Source organism: Dufourea novaeangliae, unplaced genomic scaffold (assembly GCF_001272555.1).
Source record: "Dufourea novaeangliae isolate 0120121106 unplaced genomic scaffold, ASM127255v1 scaffold11, whole genome shotgun sequence".
Lineage (NCBI taxonomy): Eukaryota > Metazoa > Arthropoda > Insecta > Hymenoptera > Halictidae > Dufourea > Dufourea novaeangliae.
This window is the reverse complement of record NW_015373895.1, coordinates 1,820,968-1,844,585: the sequence shown is the minus strand read 5'-3', so window position 1 is coordinate 1,844,585 and position 23,618 is coordinate 1,820,968. Positions and strand designations below refer to the sequence as shown.

At 34.3% G+C, this 23,618-nt stretch overlaps 1 protein-coding gene across 1 annotated transcript; it reads left to right on the top strand.

Annotated features, from left to right (window-relative positions):
* Positions 1-7,953: 7,953 nt before the first annotated feature.
* On the top strand, positions 7,954-21,030 carry LOC107191148. Its single transcript, XM_015580117.1, has 7 exons — positions 7,954-8,013; positions 8,105-8,227; positions 10,040-10,102; positions 11,613-11,675; positions 11,836-11,877; positions 11,950-12,024; positions 20,956-21,030. Exons 1-7 carry the CDS (start codon positions 7,954-7,956, stop codon positions 21,028-21,030), a joined length of 501 nt encoding a protein of 166 aa, XP_015435603.1.
* The last annotated feature ends 2,588 nt before the right edge of the window (positions 21,031-23,618 follow it).

The following is a 23,618-nucleotide window of genomic DNA, read 5'->3' as shown; positions in this document are numbered from 1 at the left end:
CATAAATGGTATCGGGTGCTCTACAAATGACGGTGAAAAAAATTCCGAAAACACTTTGTTTACATAGCGAAACTAAGGTCACCTTGCTTAACATAAATAGGATCGTATGTTTTTGTTTTTCATGAGATTGTGGGGGACCTCACGGAAATTGAAAAAGCATAGTACTTGGTATTTTTTCAATTCAGTACCAGGTGTACAGTAGTGGAAATAATATTTCATTTTGGAACAGTGTAAACTGTAAACATATCTAGGGCAGAGTGTAAATAAAGTCTACTGTGAACCTGGTACTGAGTTAGTAAAAATATCAAGTGCTTTTTGAATTTGTCGTGAAGTCCCCTACAATCTCATGAAAGAAAAAAGCATACGGTCCCATTTATGTTAACCAAGGTCACCTTGGTTTCGCTATGTAAACAAAGTATTTTCGGATTTTTTTTAACGTCATTCGTAGAGCATTCGATACCATTTAAATACGGTTCAAAACACTTTTTGTTGAATGGTAGCACATGATCGAAAAATAGTGAGTCACGTTACGTGGAACACCCTGCATATCGTTACAAGAGTGTACTAACTAGTCATTTTGACTACTTTGGTAGTTCTAGTGTTGAATCGACCGTTATTATTATATATATAGTGTTTTCAACTATAAATATGAATTATGCAAATGAAATCACAACATATTACAGCTCTAGATTAATTTGTATAACACAATTTTTTTTAAATTATTATGAATAAGTAAGTGAATATATATGTACACATTTGTATACATACAGTTGTTTTGTAATATGAACGATGTTCGTTAATATAAATTTTTAAGTGCTTAACAAAATTTGACCACACTGACTTCGCAACAAAATATGCTTATATGTATGTATACAGTAATCTATATGTATATCAGCGTAATATGTTGTGATTTCATTTGCTGTACAATTCTGTACAATCGCTATGAGAATCAGTTCTATAACCGTTTTAGAATTTATACAGGGTGTCCCACCTAACTCTGCCACTTTTAATTATTCTCTTATTTGTCACGATATAAAAAAATGGTTTGGGGGATAGTTAGTGTATATTAGGGGGGGAAATTAGACTATGAGATTAAAGGTTATCTCAAGGTCATATCTTCTGAGATTTCTCTAATGGTAATGTTTTTTTAAATGAAATGCCTTGTTTTTTTGTATGCTATTACAAAGAAGGGATCAAAACGTAACCAACAATATATCACACTATGGGGTGACAATACTTTGAACATACACTAAAATAATAAATAACGCGATTATGGCGTTTATTTTGTTTCTGCAATTCATTGTCTGTGAGCTTCCACCTCAACCAGTTATGTGCGAAATTTTCAGCCCAAGGTCATTTCAAGGTCATAGTGTGTACATTGTTGGAAACGTTTTGATCTCCTCTTTGTAATGGCAAACAAAAAAATAGGGCATTCCATTTAAAAAAACGTTACCATTAGATAAATCTCAGAAGATATGACCTTGAGATGAACATCAATCTCATAGCCTAATTCCCCCCCCCCCCTAAAATACACTACTTTTTCTCGAATCATTTTTTTTTGTACTGTGACAAATAAGAGAATAATTAAGGATGGCAGTGTTAGGTGGGACACCCTGTATAGAACCTAAAAGTAACGATTACAGAACTGATATCAGAACCTTAACTGAAACTGACATAGTCTGAATTTTAGGTTCTTCATGACAGTTATTCAAAATGAAAAGTTTTCATAATTGTTTCAATTGGAACCCTTGTGTAGCAGTTTGGAATAGTTATTTTCGGAACCGTTTGAAGCCCAGCTTTTGACTCTCGCTGTATATAAACTTAGAATCTGATGTGCGGTTGCGGATCATCGAGGTTATACGAAACTGTCGCAAGACCCGTAATGTCGTTATTATTTCAGTTCTGAACTGCTGATTATTATTTCACCTCTAACCTTTCACACGTCGTCTGGACGGTCTCTATCGCTTCTCTGAGTCGCTTGGCCGCTTTCCACCCCCTTTCGTTTTCCCTTTCCGCCTGTACCACGAAGCATCCCCCGGAGCGTCGAGTTTTAATTACACATATTTTTTGTGCGAGCCGCACTCGAGGAGTTGCGGTATCCCCCCCCCCCCCCCACTACCCTCCGCAATGTAACTAGCTTCCAAAGCGAAACACCAGGCGGCAGCTGCTGTTTCCCATGGTGTCCATCTAGTCAGACTATCGGGAAGAAGTCATTTCTATGGTGAAATAAAGAAAATATGCAACAGAAATTTCGTGTCCCAGGAAACATTCCAAAGAAGCGAACCTCGAATAATATTTCAGAGTGCTTTATAAAAACGGGAATCGAACAAAAATTTCGAAAACAGAAGCGTCATAAAATAATACTTTTTGAATGAGTAGACACTTGGCACACAATTATTTAATTTCATTAACTTTTTAAAGGTTAGGATGACGATCTTAGATACTGCTGCTTTTCACTGTGTATTATTCGAATAAAATTGTGCCCAACTGTGATGTCAAGCAATTTGAAAACTTTTTTACTTGATCTAGTTTCTCAAAAGAGTGAATAAGAGGTTTCAAAAGTCTTATCATATGTAATATCTTCTGATCTTTATTAACAATATAATAGTCAATGCTCTTAAAATAGAATGATAGCAAATATCGCCACTTCTTATCCAAATATTATTTTCGGTAGAACATTACAAAATAATGGGTAGAAATCTCTGATTTTTTAACATATTTGTCAAATCTTCAGTACATAATACTTTAAAACATGTGGAAAAATTAATCAAACGTTCACTTTTAATGAATACGTTCAAAAAATGTAACTGTCAGTAAGTGATTTACATAGATAGTAATACAGTAATATACAAAATGTTTTCTAAAATTTGAAATTCACTTACAAGGCTTCAAAGAAGCTATAAATCTGTGAATTGCGTGCAACAAAGTGGTGGAATTACTTGACACATTATGCAACAGTGAATGTATAATTTCAATGAACTGACAAACACGGAAATATGATTTAATACTGCCTTTGATACACTCAAAAATTGAAAACAGTTGCCGAATAATAGATATTCTTTAGCTAAACCACGTAAAATAAAAATTCGAAGAAATCATTATTGCCATCGCGATTAATAAACTGCGTCAGCAAAATATACTTAAATAATTCGAAAATATCTTCATAAGAGAAAATACTATTTTGTCGTTGTAATTACACGTGTCATGCATAAATAGTACTTTCTTTAACATCCACTCAACGTTTATAATTAAAGTGTGCCACGTGAACAAAAGTTAAAACACAAATAAAAAGGTTATTTTCTGCGGTTTATTTGCCGCACAGGTGGAACACACTGTATATTACAGGATTATTAACGTAAGTAATGCTGTAAGTCCCTACGGTAATAAAGCAACGCAGAAAAGCGTGTATACATTTCCGTGTATGAAATCAGGTTTAATGCTATATTCAACGCAATGCACGAATATTGAGCTCTTTACCATAAAACCTTACATTTATACAAAGACTTCAAGTGAGCAAATTAAAAATCCATGTACTCTGAAACAGATTTTCTTTAATGCGCTATCTCGGTTAGCTTGAAAGCCCGTTGTATTTGAATTTAAATGCACATTCCGCTTGCAAAACGTCGCCATACTGACCCCATCTTTAGAATGTACAATTTCACGAACAGATACTGTCGAAATTGTGACTTTTTTTCAGAGTACAATGCATATTCAAAGGAGACCGAATCTAAGTAAATTGTATTAAACGATTTACTTAACTATACTGCAAATATTACTACAATAATACTTCTTCAGTAAAATTTATTTTGCTTATACAGGGTGTCCCACTTAAGACCTGAATATCTTCATTGTTTCAAAAAAACAGTATTCAACATGGAATATTTTTTTTTTATCATTTCTTCGATTATTTTTTAGGTCGTCAGTATTTTTTTGCCAGTCTGCATGTAGTTTTATTTATTGTATCAGGTTGAACGTGTTAAGGTGCATGAAATATGTTTAACTTGTGACCTTGAGATAAACTTGAACATTGAAAAAATAAAAAAATTCTGAACAATTCAAGTTTGGTCTAATACAATATCTTGTAAAGTTTAAGGAAAGTCCGGAAATTTCGTGGCAACACTTACGTAGGACACCCTGTATATGTATGTACATAGATGTATGTATATGAAGATCACAGGGGAAAAAAGTGATAAGTCTATTTTTGTTGACTTTCTGTCGTTTAGCAGTCACAGACTTTAATATGACATAATTGAAAAGGGGAGCTACCTATCAGATCTAAGAGTCAAGTCTTCTAAAAATATACGTACAGAAAAATAAAATAAAAGTTCTAATGAAACAGTGGAATAATTTTATTAGTCCACGACAAACTCATTATTAAAAGATCACTTTAACAGATTCAACGACTATTTAAGGGCAACGTAAAAGCTGATTATTTGAAACAATAATTATTACCAGGGGAAAAAGCTGATACAAATATAACAAAATCTTCGAAACGTATTTATTAAATTTTCATTACAGTCTCAAATAAACAAGTTGTATAAAGCGACCTTTACTATTTTAATAAAATTTGAGTACAACAATTAGTAAATCAAATCTTTCTACTTTTATAAAAAAAACATTAGTCACATGGACCAATTTTAAAAAAGTTATTCTGTTTTAAAGGGTGTGCAGATACTTTGTTTATCTTATGTAACAGTGTACTGTCCAAATTGGAAATTCGTAGTTAGCAGAAAAGCAAAACTATAACTAGGACAAGTATCCATTTTTCGCAACCTTTGTTATCCATCGCATGCCCTCTTTTATTTATAGTCTTTCGAATTTGTTTCGAATTTTATCCAACGAATCCGACTTCCGACATTGCCGTTCCAATCGTGAACAACCATGAAATCCCGTTTCCGGCCCTAACCGTGTGTCGTGAAAATATTTAACTGCGACGATTGCTCATGATATTTCCAGAGAAGATAAATGTCACATGGTCGGTCGTACGTATTCAGAATATATTTTCACGCTTTTCTTTAACATAACTATTGCCAAAAAATATACGTTTATTTGCATGAAATTACTATTCGCTATGAGAATGTACTTCTGCTAGAGAGTGGTCTCCTTTCTTCATTTTTAAATAATACTGGGTTTGAGAGTCGGTATTTTATGGCAGAAAATTTGAGTAATCATTGGTACACAATGTAACGGACTCTAAATATTTAGAAAAGTTTGCGTAAATGAAAGTAATGTATAGTAATAATGTAGAATTAAATAGATCACCCCATGATGATAACTGTAATATGCATTGTCTTTCAGCGTAAATGAATGATTATAATACATTATTATTATATTATTTTTATAAAGCATATTTTATGACAGGTTACATTTAAAGTATGAAGATATTTGTTTTTTTCATTCTGGTCCAATAAAAATGTAAATATAGATAAACATCGACAAAATTTTTATGCAAGTTCCCTAAATTTCTTCGAATGTCGAGAATGAAAAAACTCATTTAACACTGGAACTACCAACATTGAATGTATTCTAATTTAATTGTAGAATATATTGATACATAGAATATATAAAACGATTTAGAGAATATATATACAATAAATTAAAAGTGAATCTAAATTCCAACGAAAGCACCATTGTCATTTCAATAATTGTAAAGAAGTTTGAAATCTGTCATTTTGACAGGTTTAGTAGTTGCAGTATTAAGAATCTACTATTCGCTAAAGCAATAGAAAAGTGGAGTTTGCAAAATCTCAAGGAACGTTTGATGCGTTCTCAAAAACCAAACGATACAATTCCTTCCATTGAAAGATTTCCAATTTTTGTCCAGAATTTATCGAGCCAGCCGTCTTTAATGCGGTTTCAGTACATTCCGAGGCTCAACCGATATATTGACAGACCTTTTCTATCGATACATTTAAGCGTCGAGAACAAATAGTCATGAAATTCAATTTCGGCATCGTCGACTTAACACAGAGCCCTCTGACCATTCAATGGAGGTCGAAGCATTGAAAGAATAAAATAAGCACCCTGGCGCGGTTTCATCGATGATTATGCTTCGGTGTTTTCATTTCGACGTTCTGGTTCTCTTGTTGTTAAGACCGCCAGCGATTTGGTAAAAACTCGAGACATTAAAAACTGTTATCGTCATCGTATGGTAGGTGAGTAGGCTCAATTGGAATATCCGATGTATCCATTCACGCTTCCGGTGGATTATTGACAACTCCATTATCTCGAGCGGGTCTGGAGAGCTTCTGTTGAATGAAAAGTCACGGTAACGTTTCGAGCATACAGTGGGTAAAAAAAGTATTCGTGCACCCTTTAAAACAGAACAACTCTTTCAAAATTGGACCAGGTGACTTGAGTTTCTTTGTGAACTCCGAAGGATTAGTGGACTAAATGATGTGTTAACAAAACGTTGATAAAGTTGCAATGGTCGGAATCGCGAAGAAAATAGTAAAGGTCGCTTTTTGCGACTTTTTTTATCTGAGATTGTAATGAAAATTTAACGAATACATTACTTAGATTTATGTTAGTTATATGCATGTTGAAAATTTCATCGAAATCGGTTAACGTTGTATAGTTAAAGATTCTTACATCTTTCGATGCCTGTTACTTGTTTCTGTATTAACCGATTTCAATGAAAGTTGCCGCATGTATATAATCGACATAAATCTTCGAAATATATTTATTAAATTTTCATTACAGTCTCAGCCAAAAAAGTTGTAAAAAACGACATTTACTATTTTCTTCGACATTTTGAAAAGTCGAATTTTTTTGTTATAAACAATTATAGCAAACCTCGCCCATTAAAAGTTTTCATGTGTCTCCTCTGGTTTTCGAGATAGTACTTTCGTGTCGAAACTTCGAGGGGTGATTTCACCCCTTAAAGTCGCGTCTCAGCCGATAAAAAAAATACGTATCCCTTATTTTTGACTGCTTAACAGACATACGAAGTTTCATCAAAATCAGAGGGGGACATTTCCGTGCCTTCCCTTGTCAGACCTACTCCGATTACTCTTTCAATGTATGTATCTGCTCTTAAATATTGCATACTGCCAATTTTTTCAAGGTCAAGGTCATACACGAGATTGCCCTTTTTCTACATAATTACCCATACAGAACAAAATACAGTATATAGTATCGAATATATTTTTGCAAATATCTCGGAAACTATAGCCGAGCGATGGTAACATTTATCGGGAAAGGTTATTTAGATTGATGACCTTGACAACATATTTCAAAGTCATTGAAATCGTTGAGGATGGACGTATTCCGAATAATTACCACAATTCTTTTTATCCATGAACTATCTAGTAATAATGATCAAAACGGTTTCGTACTGTATGTTGCTCCATTATTTTTTTCTGAATTCATGAAAATCATGTATTTTTTTAACGTTTTAACGGAAGGGTATCCTTAAGCAATTATTTAAAAAAAAACATCAAATACAGTGAATGTAGCCCCTGTAATCATACTTCGAATAACGAAAGCGTTCATGCAAACATCGAAGAACAGTGGCCATGGCGTGGGGCGGAAGGGAGGGGGGACGATCGAGAATGGGAAGAGCAGTGAATTGGACAGATCCGTCGAACGGACGGTTGGTGGTGGATATGATCAGTGGAAAAGGTTTGTTGTTACGAAGTTGGTCCGTTCTTGCCAGGGACCCGGGGCTGGATTATCGTCATCGTCACCGACGTTGTTTGAATATGCCGCATCAATTTGTACCGTCGATGTTTACTGTTATCGCCGTTCGTGATCGATCACCGTGAAGGGGCTGGCCGTTGCGTCGGGTGGGGACGCGTCGCTGCTCGCCAGTTTCTGTCAAACGGTCCGCCAAAAGTGTCGGATTATTTTTTTCTTCCTTTTTCTTTCGGTTCGCACGACCCTCAACGAAATTGATGTGATGCCCGTGATATACGGGAAAAATTGTAGAAGTCTACTGCGCCGAGACGTGTCATGGACAGCGGAAAATTGTACAGATATTATCGGCCGAACGGTTTCGGATTTCGTTGGTTGGTCCGTATAACCTAATTGTTCCTCGACTTTACGTCATTACGACTCACGTGAGTTCTTGCCGTGGAAAACAGAGAATTCTTTTTGGTTTCAGATGTACCACTTTTTGCTCGCTGACGTTAAATTGAGGCACGCTTTAAATCTGGGCTCGAATTGCGGTGTCGTCACGTTTCTCACTTTGGTTATGGCTTCGATCGTCTTATTCTGCACGCTCGCGGTGAGTCGGGCACGAACTTTATTTCGATTTGGCGGGTTTCTTTTACGCGTGCTTGTGATTTATCGTTTTATCGTCGCGGTAATTGTATCGCCCCGGTTGATAATTTATTGGAACGAGTAGAAACGAAACGGGTCGTTACCAATTAACACTCGAACTACCAAATCCGTCCAGATGACGGATTACAGACTTTTTATTTTACAATTACTGAAATTTTAGTAGTGGCGGAATTGATGTTGGTTTCTAATTTACCTACATTTGATATACTATATTATGCTAGATCGTATTATACATTACGTGTATTACTATATTATAAAATTTAATTTTGTGTACATTGAAAGCTGGTAATGAGATCGAAAATTTCGTCGATACTCAACGAATAAAAAGTTTTATCCAATTGGATGCGAAGTTACTGGAGCACAATTGTCCGAAACCATAAAAATGTGCTCAAAAGTCAAATTTTCGACGTCCTTGGAAATGCATGATATTTTAGGTATAGATTCGTACATCTACATACAGATTAAATTTTGGCTTGCCACAAGCCACCAACATTTTTTTGGGACAGCTTCGAAAATGAGAAAAAGTGACTGTTTAGAACGATCATTTTTTTTTTAATTTGCGTTCTTTGCAGCACTATAATTTTTCTGTAGATAAGAATTCAGTTAAATCTAAAAATGAAGACATCTGATATTTGAAAGTGCAAAACGTCAACAGTAAAAGCCAACGGAGATTTATTTCATCGATTAATTCCAAGTTCTGACCCACAAGTTCAGTTTCACATAATGAACACAAGAAAAAGAAGATATATAAAGATTTCAAAAATTTAATAATTTCTCCAGTGACTTCCTTCAACGAATCAGCCATTGAAACGAACTCTGAAATGGACGTGTTGCCATCAGATCCTGCAAAATATGCTAATAGGGCACCATTTACAATTCTTTTGTTAATATTATTTCCTTTTTAAATCATCTCATTAATATGAAGATCGAACAATTTTTGTACATCCTTTGTTTACTGTATACAATTATACATTGCGTAACAATACTTCGATTTTACTTAATTTCTCAAAAAACTTCAAAAGCCCCTGTGATGAGGTCATTACTGTAAAAATCTGTACACTAACAATAACAAATTTTACTAACTGCTATTTGAGGGGTAATTGTAAATCACATAAAAACTCGTATAACCATTTTGGAAATGATTGTACATAATTCATAACTTTTCTCTTTCTATATAGCCATGAGATCAAACAGTTGTCTCAGTATAGGTCCTAACAAATACAATGAAGCATAATTCGTTATTTAGCCAAGCATCCATTTTGGATTGGCGTTTTATCACCACTTAAAAAATCATTTCAATATTTTTGTGTACCCAAAAAAACATTTATACCGTAGAAATATTAAAAAGACAAGTGTAAAAAATTAAATAACAACGACCATGTAAGGTTTACATAATGGAATCTGATCGAAAATATAAAATTAATTTGTAAGGGTAGTTCTTTATCCTAGTAAAAAAAAAATAAAACCAAACTCGGATTATACAGCAAAAAAGACCTCCAAAACCGTTCCTGATATAACGAATACGGTATAAATAACAACGTTATGAATTTTGAGCTCGTATTTACGGTTTCACCATTGTTCCACTTTATTAAGCTTGATTTATATCTGATTCATCAAAGTAGCCCCTATTAATATGAATTCGTCTTTGACACCTCGCCTATTTTAAAACGACTGGACGCAGAATAGTGTGACTCTTTCGAATCTATTTACGAAACTCTCGTTCCTTAATTTAATTCTCATCCGACATCGATCGCAGAGCACAAAGACGATTGCTTCGAACGAGGAGGACTTCCTGACGCTTCAGAAGGAGATCGAAAAGGTACGCCCGGTAATAAGCATAAAAGCGAGGTGGGGGCTTGTTTCAAAAGTTTTGAGTATAACAAGATTGAACGTACGTCAATTTATCAATGGTAGGAAATATCGCTTTCCGGGAGACAGATGGGAAACTTCTACAATGTCTGCATATACAGTTCTAGCACGTGGATAGGATAAATCGTAACCTTTTTTGACCACAGACAAAAAAGGAATAAACACAAAAGGCGAACAGTCTAAAGTCAGGTTCACACTGTGTAACAAAACATTGTTATACAGGGTGTCCCACCTAACTCTGCCACCCTTAATTATTCTCCTATTTGTCACGTTACAACAAAATGGTTCTTTTTTTTAGCAAAACAAAAAAATTCATGTTTAATAGTTTTTACTTTTCTACAAATTCATGCTAGTTTTAACGAATAGAAAAGTTTCCCTCAATTCATCGTTGATTAACTGTCGTTGATATGGACATGCTATTCTAAAGACATATTTAGTTGAATTGCAAACACAGAATATTATTTTTACCCTTAATAATGATAATAAGATCAGGAGTATTTTTATTATTTGCACGAGCAGGGCCGTTCCTGGGTTGTTGGCTGCCCGGGTGCAAAAGTAGTATCGCCGCCCTTATTAATTTAATATTATTCAATTAAGAATTTGATATGCAATGTTTACTTTTATTTATATATATAATAATAATAAAATATTGATTTTAAATAAAACCATTCATTTTTTAAGAATCATTGTTTCATTTTATAAAAATCAAAAATATTTAATTTTTATTTTCATAAAATGAAACAAAGATCCTTAAAAGATGAATGGTTCTATTTCAAATGAATATTTTATTCCACATATAAGTACAAAACTAACGCATAATGTTTGTAATAACGATGATATTGTTAATAAATAGCGACAATTAATTACCTACAAGAATTTAATCCACTAAATATGGCTAAATGTCATATGCTAGGCTGACATAAACATAGTTCCTTCCAGTATACGAGTACTGTTACAAAAATTACATATGCAATTAATTTGATTAAATTCTGTCGATCTAAAATGTTCATAAGCATCGGAAAACTTTTGATTATTATTCTTACTAGTCCAAGTTTTCAATATAATAAACGATCTGCGGCCGCCCCTGAGTTTGGCTGCCTTGGTGTGGAGGCTCCTTCTGCACCCCCGCTAGGAACGGCACTGTGCACGGGAGTATGTAGTGATCGGATGAGGCTGTAACTTTGGTTCAACCATAGATAGAATAAACGTGTAAAAAAAAGATTTGCATTGTTGAACTGACCAGACTCACATAATTTTCTATGACACATTTTTTTTCGCAGGTGCATCGATAATTTGTCATAGTGCAGTTCCATTATTACAAAAAATTAAACGTACCTTTTTTCCAATGAAAATCATATTACGAGAGAAGAAAACGAAACTTTATCGTTTGTTGAGGTCTCAAAACTTTTGGAACTACTCTATGCACAAACAGAGTAATAAGAATTAACACTGATTTACAGAAATTCCCACGGAAGAAAAGCGTGACGGACATCAGGCCAGCTTACAATTGTATTCGCAAGCACGTAAGTTCGTTTCAGACGCAGTCAAGTGAACCTTTTGCGCGTACCGAAACTGCATTTCATTTTGCTCTCGAGAGTTTCGCTACGACCCTCCCTCCCCCCCCCCGGACTCCTTTGCAACAATAAGGTTAAAATAAATGGTAAATTGCTCTCTGATTTCTAGCTGCAGCAGACCAACGTGTTTCAGGAGAAGACAAAGAAAATGGTTGGTTCTTCACTGGAAATAAATTTCTTTCTCGCGAATAAACTTATCAGAGATTTTTTTCCATTTCGACAGCTATGCAAGGAGCTACTGGAGATCGATATATTGAATAGCAAGATCAACTGTATTAATAAGCTATTAAAACCGGAGGTATAGTATTTGAAGAAAATTTTCAAAATTTTTAATTTCAATCTTCTCTAACAATTTAGAAGGTGTGTATAATTTAAGGTGACATTACTGTTTTATCAGACTCAATTACGTTAAATTTTTGTAATAGTCATTACATACTTGGAATGATGTAACATTCATTTTCGCAGTCCTTCGTAAATTTAGAGTCGTGTCTCTTCTGCAAGATAAATTGTCGCGAGAAACTGAATGCTATAATATTAGTATTAAATTTGAATATTTTACATGATTTTTTTTAAGTTTATCTGCAATTTTATAGACTGGATTATATTCAGAATCATTTCTTCTGTTTTATCATTTTCAAGGACATGGAAATATTTATTTCCTGAATACGTTATTCTTAATAATTAGAATGAAAAATTAATTTGAAAAATGAAAAATTAATATTAATGTATCACTATTCAATTTTGTACTGAAAACTTCAAGATTACGTATGTACAATGAGAAATGTAATTAATTACATTGTTCTTTCGTCCTGTTTACATAATACAATTTACTTAATTGCGAACTAAAGTTTCAGTAAAAAGTGAACGTAAATTATTTAGTATTGCAAAAAAATGCACATTCTACTATGGGTTTTACAAAAGTTACTTTTTCAAAAGCATCGTTACAAGCATTTCAATCGGGAATGCCCCAATTCAAATCGCTACAATCTCAGAAATAGTTCATTGAAAACTTTCGGACAAACTTGACGTTACAACACATGTAGTAAAGAAAATAACTCATCAGCGTGACCAGGAAATATACAGTGTGTCTCACGAACTGTATCCACTTAAACATCTTGATTATTTCAAACAATACGAGAAAATGTTGCTTATAGAAGTTGTAGGGTTTTAGAAACTACATAATGTGGTATAAATGATATTCTTGCAAGTGGAAGCGTAGAGAAGACATACAGGTCACTTTTGTTTTTTTAAATGGAATGTCCAATTTTGTGTGCTCGATTTCAATAGAATGGCGTATTCTGAGTAACTATGTGGAAGACTTGGCAACGTTGCTGAAGTAGGGTCATACCCGCGAAATACAAATACATTTAAAAAATATTTTAGTTATTTTGTGTTTTAGTGAATTCTAATTTTCCAAATTATAATGCGCGAGAATATAATGAACTTTACATATAAGAATATTAAATATTAACTACGCGGGAAAACTGAACACGCACCACGTATATAGATATGCGTGCAAAAACAACGTTGCCAAACCTACCAAATACGAGCACAGTGGAGTCATACGACTAACCAAAATATATTTTTTATTTACAATATAATGATGCATGATCAATGGAAATGTTGAATTTCATAGATGTAATTTTTATACATTATTAAAATGTATTAGCGGGTGTTTAATACCAATTATTAATATGATGCTTTATTGATTAGAGAGTCAGGTACGAACCACCTTAAGTTTCACTTAGGACGCCAATCGGCGTGCCCCATCGTTAAGGTGTTAATATATCTGTGTCAGTAGCATATCTGAGAGGATGCACTATATGCAAATAGAGGAGGCACATGAGCCGCAGTCTTTACCAATCATAAATTAACTTTGAGGAATTTATTCCCGCTCACGTCGCCTTCCTTATGTCGAAAGATATGGGAATTTCAGATCATGTCTGTGTTATAAGACATACAACGACGAAGCCTTAACGAACGATCTATGTAGATGTCAGCAGATATGTAGATTATTATTAGGTCGTTACACGTGAAATGGAAGAATTTACTGAGCAGCATGTAGTCAACGTTACCGCGGGAACTCGGTCGGCAGACTCGCGCACTGATTGGTCGGGGTTTTTCGTTAATATCTCGATAACAAAGCTTCGAATAACATTTTTGCTAAGGAAAAACTTGTTTCATATCACCACACGAGACTCCCATTTCCGGGTCCTCCAACATTTTTGTTACACCCTGTATGTGTATGGGTCGGTGTATTCCTGACGCACAGGTCAACTGTCGCATATAATACAGTCGCCGTAACTGCGTCCAAGGCCTCCATTTAACTGCGCGCGCAGCCCTTTGCGCGTAGTTATGGCGACTGTATGACATGATATGCTACAGCTGAGTATGCATTGGGAGTACGCTGACGGAGATCAACGATTGTTTATGTTAGGGCCTATAAGACGACTCAGATGTCTCGAAGAAATCGATTCTTAAGTATTGAGTATTCGCGTGGAAGCGTGGCAGATGTTTTATATGCTTCAATAATGATAATGAATATAAATTCAAGTGTGATAATTGCTAAAGATATACAGGGCGGGGCTAAACTTATACTACCTTGGTAAAAAAGAGTTCCTACAAACGTATATTCAAAAATGCTTGATTGAAAAGCTATAAGGGTTCAAAGATTTTTATCAATTGTTATGGCGATTATAAGAAATGTTCGAAATTTCCTCCTTCTGCAAGAATGCAAGCTTCCATTTATCGAACTATTGAACTATGAAAACTAAGTTTCTATGAACTTTTTTTGTCTACTTGGCCTCATTAATACGTAGTATAAGCTGGTCCCCGGCATTTTTGGTCACTCTCTATGAGTAAAAGATATTCTGATTCAAAAAACTCTATTTATGTTTCACTTTTAAATTACTCACATTTAATCGTTTATTTATATATATGTGTATATATATCCCTGTATATTTATATAAATATGAATTTTTATTAGCTTAGAATTGTTTATTTCGGCTCCTAAATTCCCAGCTTGAAGTGAATCCACAACGGTACATGTTTACCGCTCGAAGTATATCAAATTATAAAGTTACGAGGCCATATTACTAACATTCCTAGTGACTCCCGACAGTTTAGTTGCAAGTTCGTCCGTGACTACCAACATTCCTAGTGGCTACCTGAATTGGTTCATTACCATTTGAATAATTGTTTATCGTTTCAGTTTAGCTTTGTTATTTTTAATAAAATTACTCCCTTTTGTGGTAATAGTAATGGATATTGGTTATTATGATCAGGTGTATCCGGTTTCATGGTTTTATGATTGACACAGACGAGAAAATACATATTCTCGATATATTTACAATTTACAGAGCAACGAGTTATAAAATAGTAGCAATATTTCGGTAATTTGCTTTTCGTACAAATTAAATGTTTACAGATCCTGTTACCGGAATATGTAGACTTGCGTTCAGTTTAATTGAAACGCTAAATTTTGTTGATGTATCGATTTACCTGTTCAGTAACTGTGTAATGTCTTCACAGAAGGCTATGTATTTATTCTGTTTTCTTTTTCTTCTAGTTGATTTACTGTTATATTATTCGTGTTACGCTGCCATGTTATTTTATATTATACAGTAGAACGCCGAATACACTGTCCACCAAATTAAAACTTTTTTTCTGATCTGCAATATCCATTGGGAGATGTATTCCATCACAGTCTTTATTTTATGTTTATTATGCTGTTCCTTCAGAGTCTTTATTTTATTCATTCATTTCATTAGTTTTATGTACATGTATTATCATTTTGTAGGTAATAAATATGTACATACATTAAACTTTTTTATATTTACTGAAAAAACAGTACAAAAATTCAGTGAACCTTTTATTCCCACTATCTGACCCAGACCCCCCGCCCCATAATGGAAGCATCAGAGATGGGCAAAATTTGTATTTAAATAAAAATTTGGAATAATGAATAAAAGAAAAAAAAACTGTATTCGTTGTTTGAAGCTTGAATAAAAAAAGTATCTTTATTCGACGAGAATTATCCGACGAATAAAAGATAATTTTTGTTATTCGGGGCGTTTTATTCATAGCGTCGATGATATTTTCATCTTTTATTTGTATTTTTTATTCGAAGGCTTTGAATAAATCTTCAAATAACTTTGGCCAGCCAGTCAGCTCGAAAAAACAGACGTCGATGAGATAAGGAATCACACACGAATGAAAATTTAAACTTTTACAATTTTTAATATATATTAATGAAAATGTGTGTTATGAATGAATTGGAAAGATTCTCGCAATGAAAATGCGTCCAAATTCGAGTGTAATTAAACAATTTTTGCTCATACATACTGTTGCGGATAAAAATGATATATTATTGAAAATAGGCCGAATGATGTCGTATTTGGACTCATTTCCACAGGCAGAATCTGCTCAGTTCATTCGTGACACTTTAATGAACGTATACTGAAAACTATAAAAGATTAAATTTTCGTTCATGCGTGCTACGTTTCATTCTTTATTTGTTTACATTGTATTTCGATCGTCGGTCGCTGACTTTCACGTTCAGCCTTCTAATCCGGGAGTCAGTGAACTTTTTTCTTACGTCATTTCATTACAATGTTGGATTCCGGGTTGTGGAATTGAGTGGAACGCTTAATAAAAGAATCTTGAAGAGATTTTATTCGACTACGCGTCATAGAGTTGTCGTAAGATTTTAGATTATACGTTTCGGAGTTCTCAAGTCTCCGTCGGGACCAGAATTACACCCTGTGTCTTTTCGGAAAGCTTATATATAATAGTATTAGATGTTGTGGTAGGGAGAAAGTTGCAATGGCCCTTAGCTACAGAATGAATCAGAAACCTTCGCTAGGATTTTTGATTTTGAAAAGAGCAGAAGCGACTATGACTAAGATGTTTTGGACATAACAGTTCGGTTGTGATTATCAGATAGGGCCATTGGTGAGTCGGAAACCTGGTCATCCAACAACAGCTGAAAATTTCATAATCCTTTTTTCCAGTTTCATTACTAACTTTTATGCAGTACGTTTTAATTTTTATGCAATTTTTTAAACTTTATGTATAAACTTAGTAAACCTCGTGGTATTTTTAACTTTTATGTAACATTATTTTAATTTGATTTAATAGTAAATTAAATGTATAATATAAATTTGTAAAATAGAATTTTTTTATTATTCTGTTACGAACATTGTTGAATAGAATTCGATCTACTAACTAGCTAACGATTACAATTAATATTTTATTAGTTCATTAAATTAACAACTTACTACATTACAATACTGTTATAGTTGTAGAAATTAAATAGTATAATAATACGAAGACGTATAATATTCATGTATTCTATTATATTATAGAAATATACATATCATATATTGTATTATAGAATTTCTATGTATTTCAATTCATATAAGTTATAAAAAAATGTTATTTAAGTGACAAGACTGCCATTAGACCTGTGTTAAAAACTCAACTTTTTACAAGCTTTTTCTTATTCATTTGATCGGCGACCGAGTCTCAAACTTTTTTTGTGCGTGTATTTCTTTCTAATAAACAATCTGTATGAGTTTTATTTAATTATCTAGTCTTTCGAATTTGGCACGAACCACCTTAAGTGACTCTTTCTTCTTGATTTTCTGCTCGCACTATAATCCAGAATTCACACCACTTACAATAGATTCCCTCACAATGACATCGGGTTGTTCTTCGCACAGTTCATCATATTTTTAACAATGCGTGGCCGCTCGCTAATAGACAGAATATATCATACAGATAAGACGTACGATGTTCATTCATCGCAGCGACCCGAAAACGTCGCGTGACACCCCCTTAACTCGCTATTCACCGGCGTCACGTTAAACGGAATTCATTGCAAGAAACGTAACCGTCCCGCTCGCTCGCCCGCAGGAAAAAGCGAGATTTTACAACGCGATAATCACGTGAAGTCTGCGCGGGAGTTAACGCTGGCCCCGCGAACAACCGAAAATTAGATTAAAACAATTAAAAGTGGTCTCGCTGAAAGGGACACGATTCTCATCTTGTTAATTAGGATGAACTTGCGAAAATTCACGGGACTCAAGATATAGATTGCGAACTTGAAGTATATCTTGGCCGAGCGTCTCGGTTTTAAACAGTCTGGAAACTTTTCCAGTAGACGACGGAATTCGTGTCCTGGCGAGATACAATATTAAATTTATAATTACAGTTTTTCCCCGCGCGTGTCATCACTAGAGATGGCATGAACTGCAATTTCTAAATCACGAGTGATTCCATCATATTCGGTTCCAATTACGGTGATTTTTCGTGATAGTTTCTGATTGGTGGGAGACACAAAAACAATTCTTGCACGCGTCACATAACCTGTAGGTATATGTATACAGGGTGAGTCACCTAACGTTTGCACCTCAAATATCTCTGTTGTTTTTAAAAATACGTCAAATGTCTTAAAGACAAAGTTGGATGATTCCATGGGGCTCACAGGATACCAACAAAATTTTGTTTAAAGATATCAAGGTCAACATCATTTTATAAAATGGAATCATCCTTTTTTGAATACCTACAATGATAGTCACTTGTATTGGGTATTCAGTGACTATAATTATTCAAGTTCATTCAAGGTCATGGAAAAAAGGATGGTAACAGTTAAAAAAAAATGAAGGTGACCTTGATATCTCTAAAAAAAATGACAGAAAAACAAAAATTAGTCGGCATCGTGTGAGCCTCAATGGACCATTCATCTTTGTCCTTAAGATATTCGACATATCGTTAACAATAACAAAAATATTTGAGGTGCAAACATTAGGTGACTCACCCTGTATTTTACATTAACGACGTCGAAACAAAAATTCGAGTTACATCGTACAAAGTAAAGGACTAATGAGGAACAACGACGAATAATGGATAAATTAATTATTATAACTTCGAATCGACATGTTACATAATAAATATGTTGTGTAATTATAACAGATCAATTTCTTTATAATTGCTTTTCTTCTTACTTTTACTTTTAAAAACGCAAATAGTAATGTGTAGAATTCATTTTCGAAAATCATCTTGAATATGTTTTTTTTTCTTTTAAGGATGAGGATTACGATAACAGTGAGCAAATTCACTCTAGATAAAAAATCATGGTCGTGAATGATATTAAATCACGACCGTCATCCCCAGATAGCACATGACGTCTTGAAGACGCCCATTTTACGGCTATTTTAGGTCTAAGGCGCCTTTAAGCCGTCTTTAAGGCGTTATTAGGCGTCATGATAGGTCTGAAAATTGATAGGTCAAGTTTCGTGAACGAATCCGACGCGAAGTCGGGGAGCCACTAGGTTGGAAAACACTTGGAAAAGTAAGACGTGCGGACGAACCTCATGCGAAATCAGAGAGCCGCAGGAAATGTTAGTTAAGCCTCGTACTCATTTTATAAATTTAGATACAACTCAAGCGGTAAAGTTGTATCGTGTGGGAAAGATCAACTACGATTATAACGATTATCAAACCAATGAATTTTAATATTAAATTACTCACGTTTATTAAAGAATATTATTTGGATATTATACAAGCAGTCCTTGGTACAAGTGAGTGTAGTGTTGTCGCGGTAAAGTATTAAAGGGTTATGCCTACCTATGAAGTTAGAAAAAAATCGATTTTTGGGTTTTAATATTTTCTTACAGTACATCATTTTCGAAATATTGTGTGAAAGTTTGAAATTGATCCAACCAAAATTGGCGGAGATACGCCCGTTTAAAGTATACGGCCTTGGAAGTTTCGGAGCAGATATAAAGTGGTAGAATCCCTTTGTAGGGGTGCCTCAGTCATGAATACTGTGCTCCAATGCAATTTATGGTTGAGTTAGTAAATATACAAAGCTATATAAAGCCGTAATACTAAGAATAACTATATATAAAAAATTTGCATTAATTCGGTTGTAAACCTGACTTGAAACTTTAAACGTGTTTTTCTCAAAACCACATTTCCAAAATCGGGGACCAAAATATCTCGAGAACCGTTGCACCGAACTGATTCAGCTTTGACGGACTCATTCTATACATAAAAATCTACTGCCTGATCACGGCTTCTGTATTTCATTGCGTAATTTTTATTTTATGGATAAAAAATGAACGATCTTTTTGGCGAAAATCGATACTTCAATTTTGAACAGCCGCCATTTTGCCGTAAATTAATTTTTCAGGATATTGAACGATCCGGCACTAGATAATTTAATATATTAACTAAATTTGCTTGGATTTTTTATTTTAGATAAACGATCTCGAAGTTACGAAATAAAAACCCCGCCGTGAGATCGCTGATATTTCCTCTGTTTATTCATATTTTGCATTAACGAAATTATTATAAGTACTTTAAAATGTACACTTTCGGATACAATGACGTATGTTTTAAAAAAGTCTTCAAGTTTTTTAAAATTAAATTCCGAAAGTACATGTCTTTTTTCGAGCTCGCTGGTAGATAACCCCTTAAGTGTAAAAGCGGTTTTGAAAGATTGCCGAATAGAACTTCAATCGAACTCGCAGATTCTATAAGGTTAACTGATGATTCGAAAGGGAACTTAAGCCCGACCTCACTGGATACAACTGACTCTTTACCGGATATAATACGTCGTGACTCTACAAGTGACTGTACTATTCTGGCCCCCGTGGGTTAAAATCAGAGGGTTTATATAGTTCCAAGACTGGGTGGGGTTCCATTAGAATTTCTTTATAAGGGAATCTTAACGGTCGCAAGTGAATCATGATTCTGTCTCTAAGTTGCTATCCAGTTGGTCGACATTACGTTCCCCTATTAATTGAGGAATAAACAGACGGAGTTTTAGGGCGTTTTCCGTTGCCAGGCGCGCGGAAGAATACGATTAAAACTGAAATTATTCTCCATACGTAACAAACTTAATGATACTTCTATATTACTATCAACATAATAAGACAATTACTTCAGGAAACAAATTTCTTCCTGATTTTCATGTTCAGAAATTAATGTCTAAAATTTTGAATTTGCATAAACATTCGCAGTCTAGTAATAAGTATTATTTATCTAAACTGAGATTTCTGTTAGAATTTCATAATTTAACATTTTTCCAAGTATATCCATTTTTCCCTTATAGATAGAAAATATTTATAATTATATCCTAATGATTTTTTCGTTTTCATATCGTGTCTCTAGAGATAAACACGCACTTCCGTTTAAACAATCGTGTACACAACTGTTTCAGGCGCAGTCCGAGTGGCGACAAAGCAGGTTACCCAAAGTGTATTATCGTCCCATTATTTCATCGACATCGAAGTAATGACCAACGACGTAACAATGTAATTAACCAAATGCAAATGCGTCCAATAAATACTTGCATCAACTTATTATGCGCAGTCGTATTATCTGTAATGTTCGCGTTATGAAATCGATGAATGCATACCGATCACAAGATTTCATATACAGAGTATCGTCCATAAATGACCGGACAAACTAAATTGTCGATGTTAAAATGTTATTCTTTTCCAATAGGCAAGAGTTTCATTTCTTCTACTATTTACTGAAATGAATAGCTTTCTTTGGCTAATTTTACAATAGCACCAGATAGAGATGAACCGATTCAAGTAAATTCGAGTAAGCAATCGATACTTTCGTTTCGATACCAAATATTTTTAGTATCGATACTTTCGTTTCGATACCGAATATTTTTAGTATCGATACTTTCGTTTCGATACCGAGTATTTTTACTATCGATACTTTCGTTTCGATACCGAGTATTTTTAGTATCGATACTTTAGTTTCAATACCGATTATTTTTAGTATCGATACTTTCGTTTCGACATATACTCGGTATCGGAAAGAAGTACTCATATCGAATGAAGCGAGTAATCGATATGAAAGCTAATGAATGTGAAGGTGGTTAGCGTCCTGTTACGTATATTCCTTTGTTAATAAATGTTCGTTAATAAAATGTCTTCGGTATTAAATGTTCATTAATGAGATATATCTTCTTTAAAATCAAAGATGGGCAAATTCATTATCCAGATAAAAAGTTTTGAATAACGAATAAAAGATAAAAAAGTACTTTGTAATCGTTTAAACGTGGAAATTCCAAATTTTATAACAAAATACTTCTTTCTCTATTATATACGATACTTTTTTTCGATACGAGTTATGAGTAAAAGTATCGATACCTTGACGCTATCGGTTTATCCCTAGGGTCAGGCTCACAACGCCGATAAAATGACAAATGGTATTCCAAAAATCTTCGATCGGCAGTGTACGTCGTTAGCTCCGCGAAATCAACTTCTGCGTTTACCGAGCATGCATAATTCATTCGACCGTTTGACGTATGTAATAATAGAAACAATGGAACAACAGGGCACGGTAACGCGACAGCAATAACTCATGGTTGTCCCTGTGTGCATAACTCCTCAGGACGAGGGGTGGGGCTGGGTGGGGGGGGAGGGGTGCTATCTTTTGAGACACCGGGCGGTTGTGTGTTGATTAATCAAACCGAATAATCTGGCCGAACTGGATTCAAATAATACACCATTCTGGCCCCTTCTGTAACGACAATTTCGGCCACCGCATCATAAACATTAATAACAGGCGACACGGACATGATGGAAACGCTGTGCACGGCCGCCCATGAAACGATGGATCATCAGAAAAATCGGAAACGCGATCCGGTGTCACCCATTAACCCTTTCGAGACAGGATTTCTTTTTTAACGATGAACCCAGTAATATAATAGTACGAGTTATAATACACTCAAATATAAAAAAGAAATAGGTTAAGCATAGTTTTGAAAATGGTATAGGGTAGATGTCCCAATTACTGCCACCTTAAGATTGTAGCGTAACTTCAATTAAACATTTTACTTGTTGTTTAACCTATAAATTATCTCAGTTTGGAACATAATATTATTCAACATCCCCTTCATTAAAAAAAATAGTTTAATATATTAGGAGTGAAGAATTAATTAATAATTAAAATCTGCGAGCATTCCACTGCCCCTATCACTGTCACCTTAAACACCGTCTTGTCCCTATAACTCCCACTCAATAATTGTCAGTCCTATTAACTGTCACCAGATGACTGACGGCCCCTATTATTGACAATGAGACCCTATTACTGCCAATCCCTTTTATCGAGATCCAATTAATTGCAAACTATAGAAGAATTAAATATTACAAACACAATTATAAATAAAATAACCCTACTAAATTAGAAATAATTGAAATTACATACTATGAAGAAGCACACGATACGCTTCACATGTCGGATCTGAGGTTAGAGTTATGAATTTTGCAAATGACCTAAATGACAGTCACACGGACCTACTCTTACATGCCACGTTCTTTCGTCCCGAATACTGACAACAGTGATATGGGCAAGCCGAAAAATATTGCCCGTAATACTGTCACCGTTAATTCCCAGATAGCACATAACGCCTCGAAGACGTCTATTTTACGGTTATTTCAGGTCTAAGGCACCTTTAAGCTGTCTTCAAGGCGTCATTAGACGTCATGTGACCTATTGAGTGTATCAGGAAACGTTTTAATGAAATATGTAGCATTTTAAGGGACACATCGAATGGATACAATTTGATTCTTTTTGTATCTTCTTTATTTTGAGGTACCAAGGTGACCTTGAGTTTTTGAAGGTCGTTGCATCTTTTTCTTAATGTCAGCTCGTTGCCTATAGAAGATATCTAAAAAAAATAAGATACAAAATATCAAATTGTATCCATCCGATGCGTCCCTTAAAATGCTACATATTTAATTAAATCGGTAAACTGTCTTTTTTAGTACAAATAATAGGTAACGAGTTATTTTAAATAGCATTTCTTATTGACTCACCTTGTACAGTCCCAATAGGTGTCAATGGCAACAGAAAGAATTA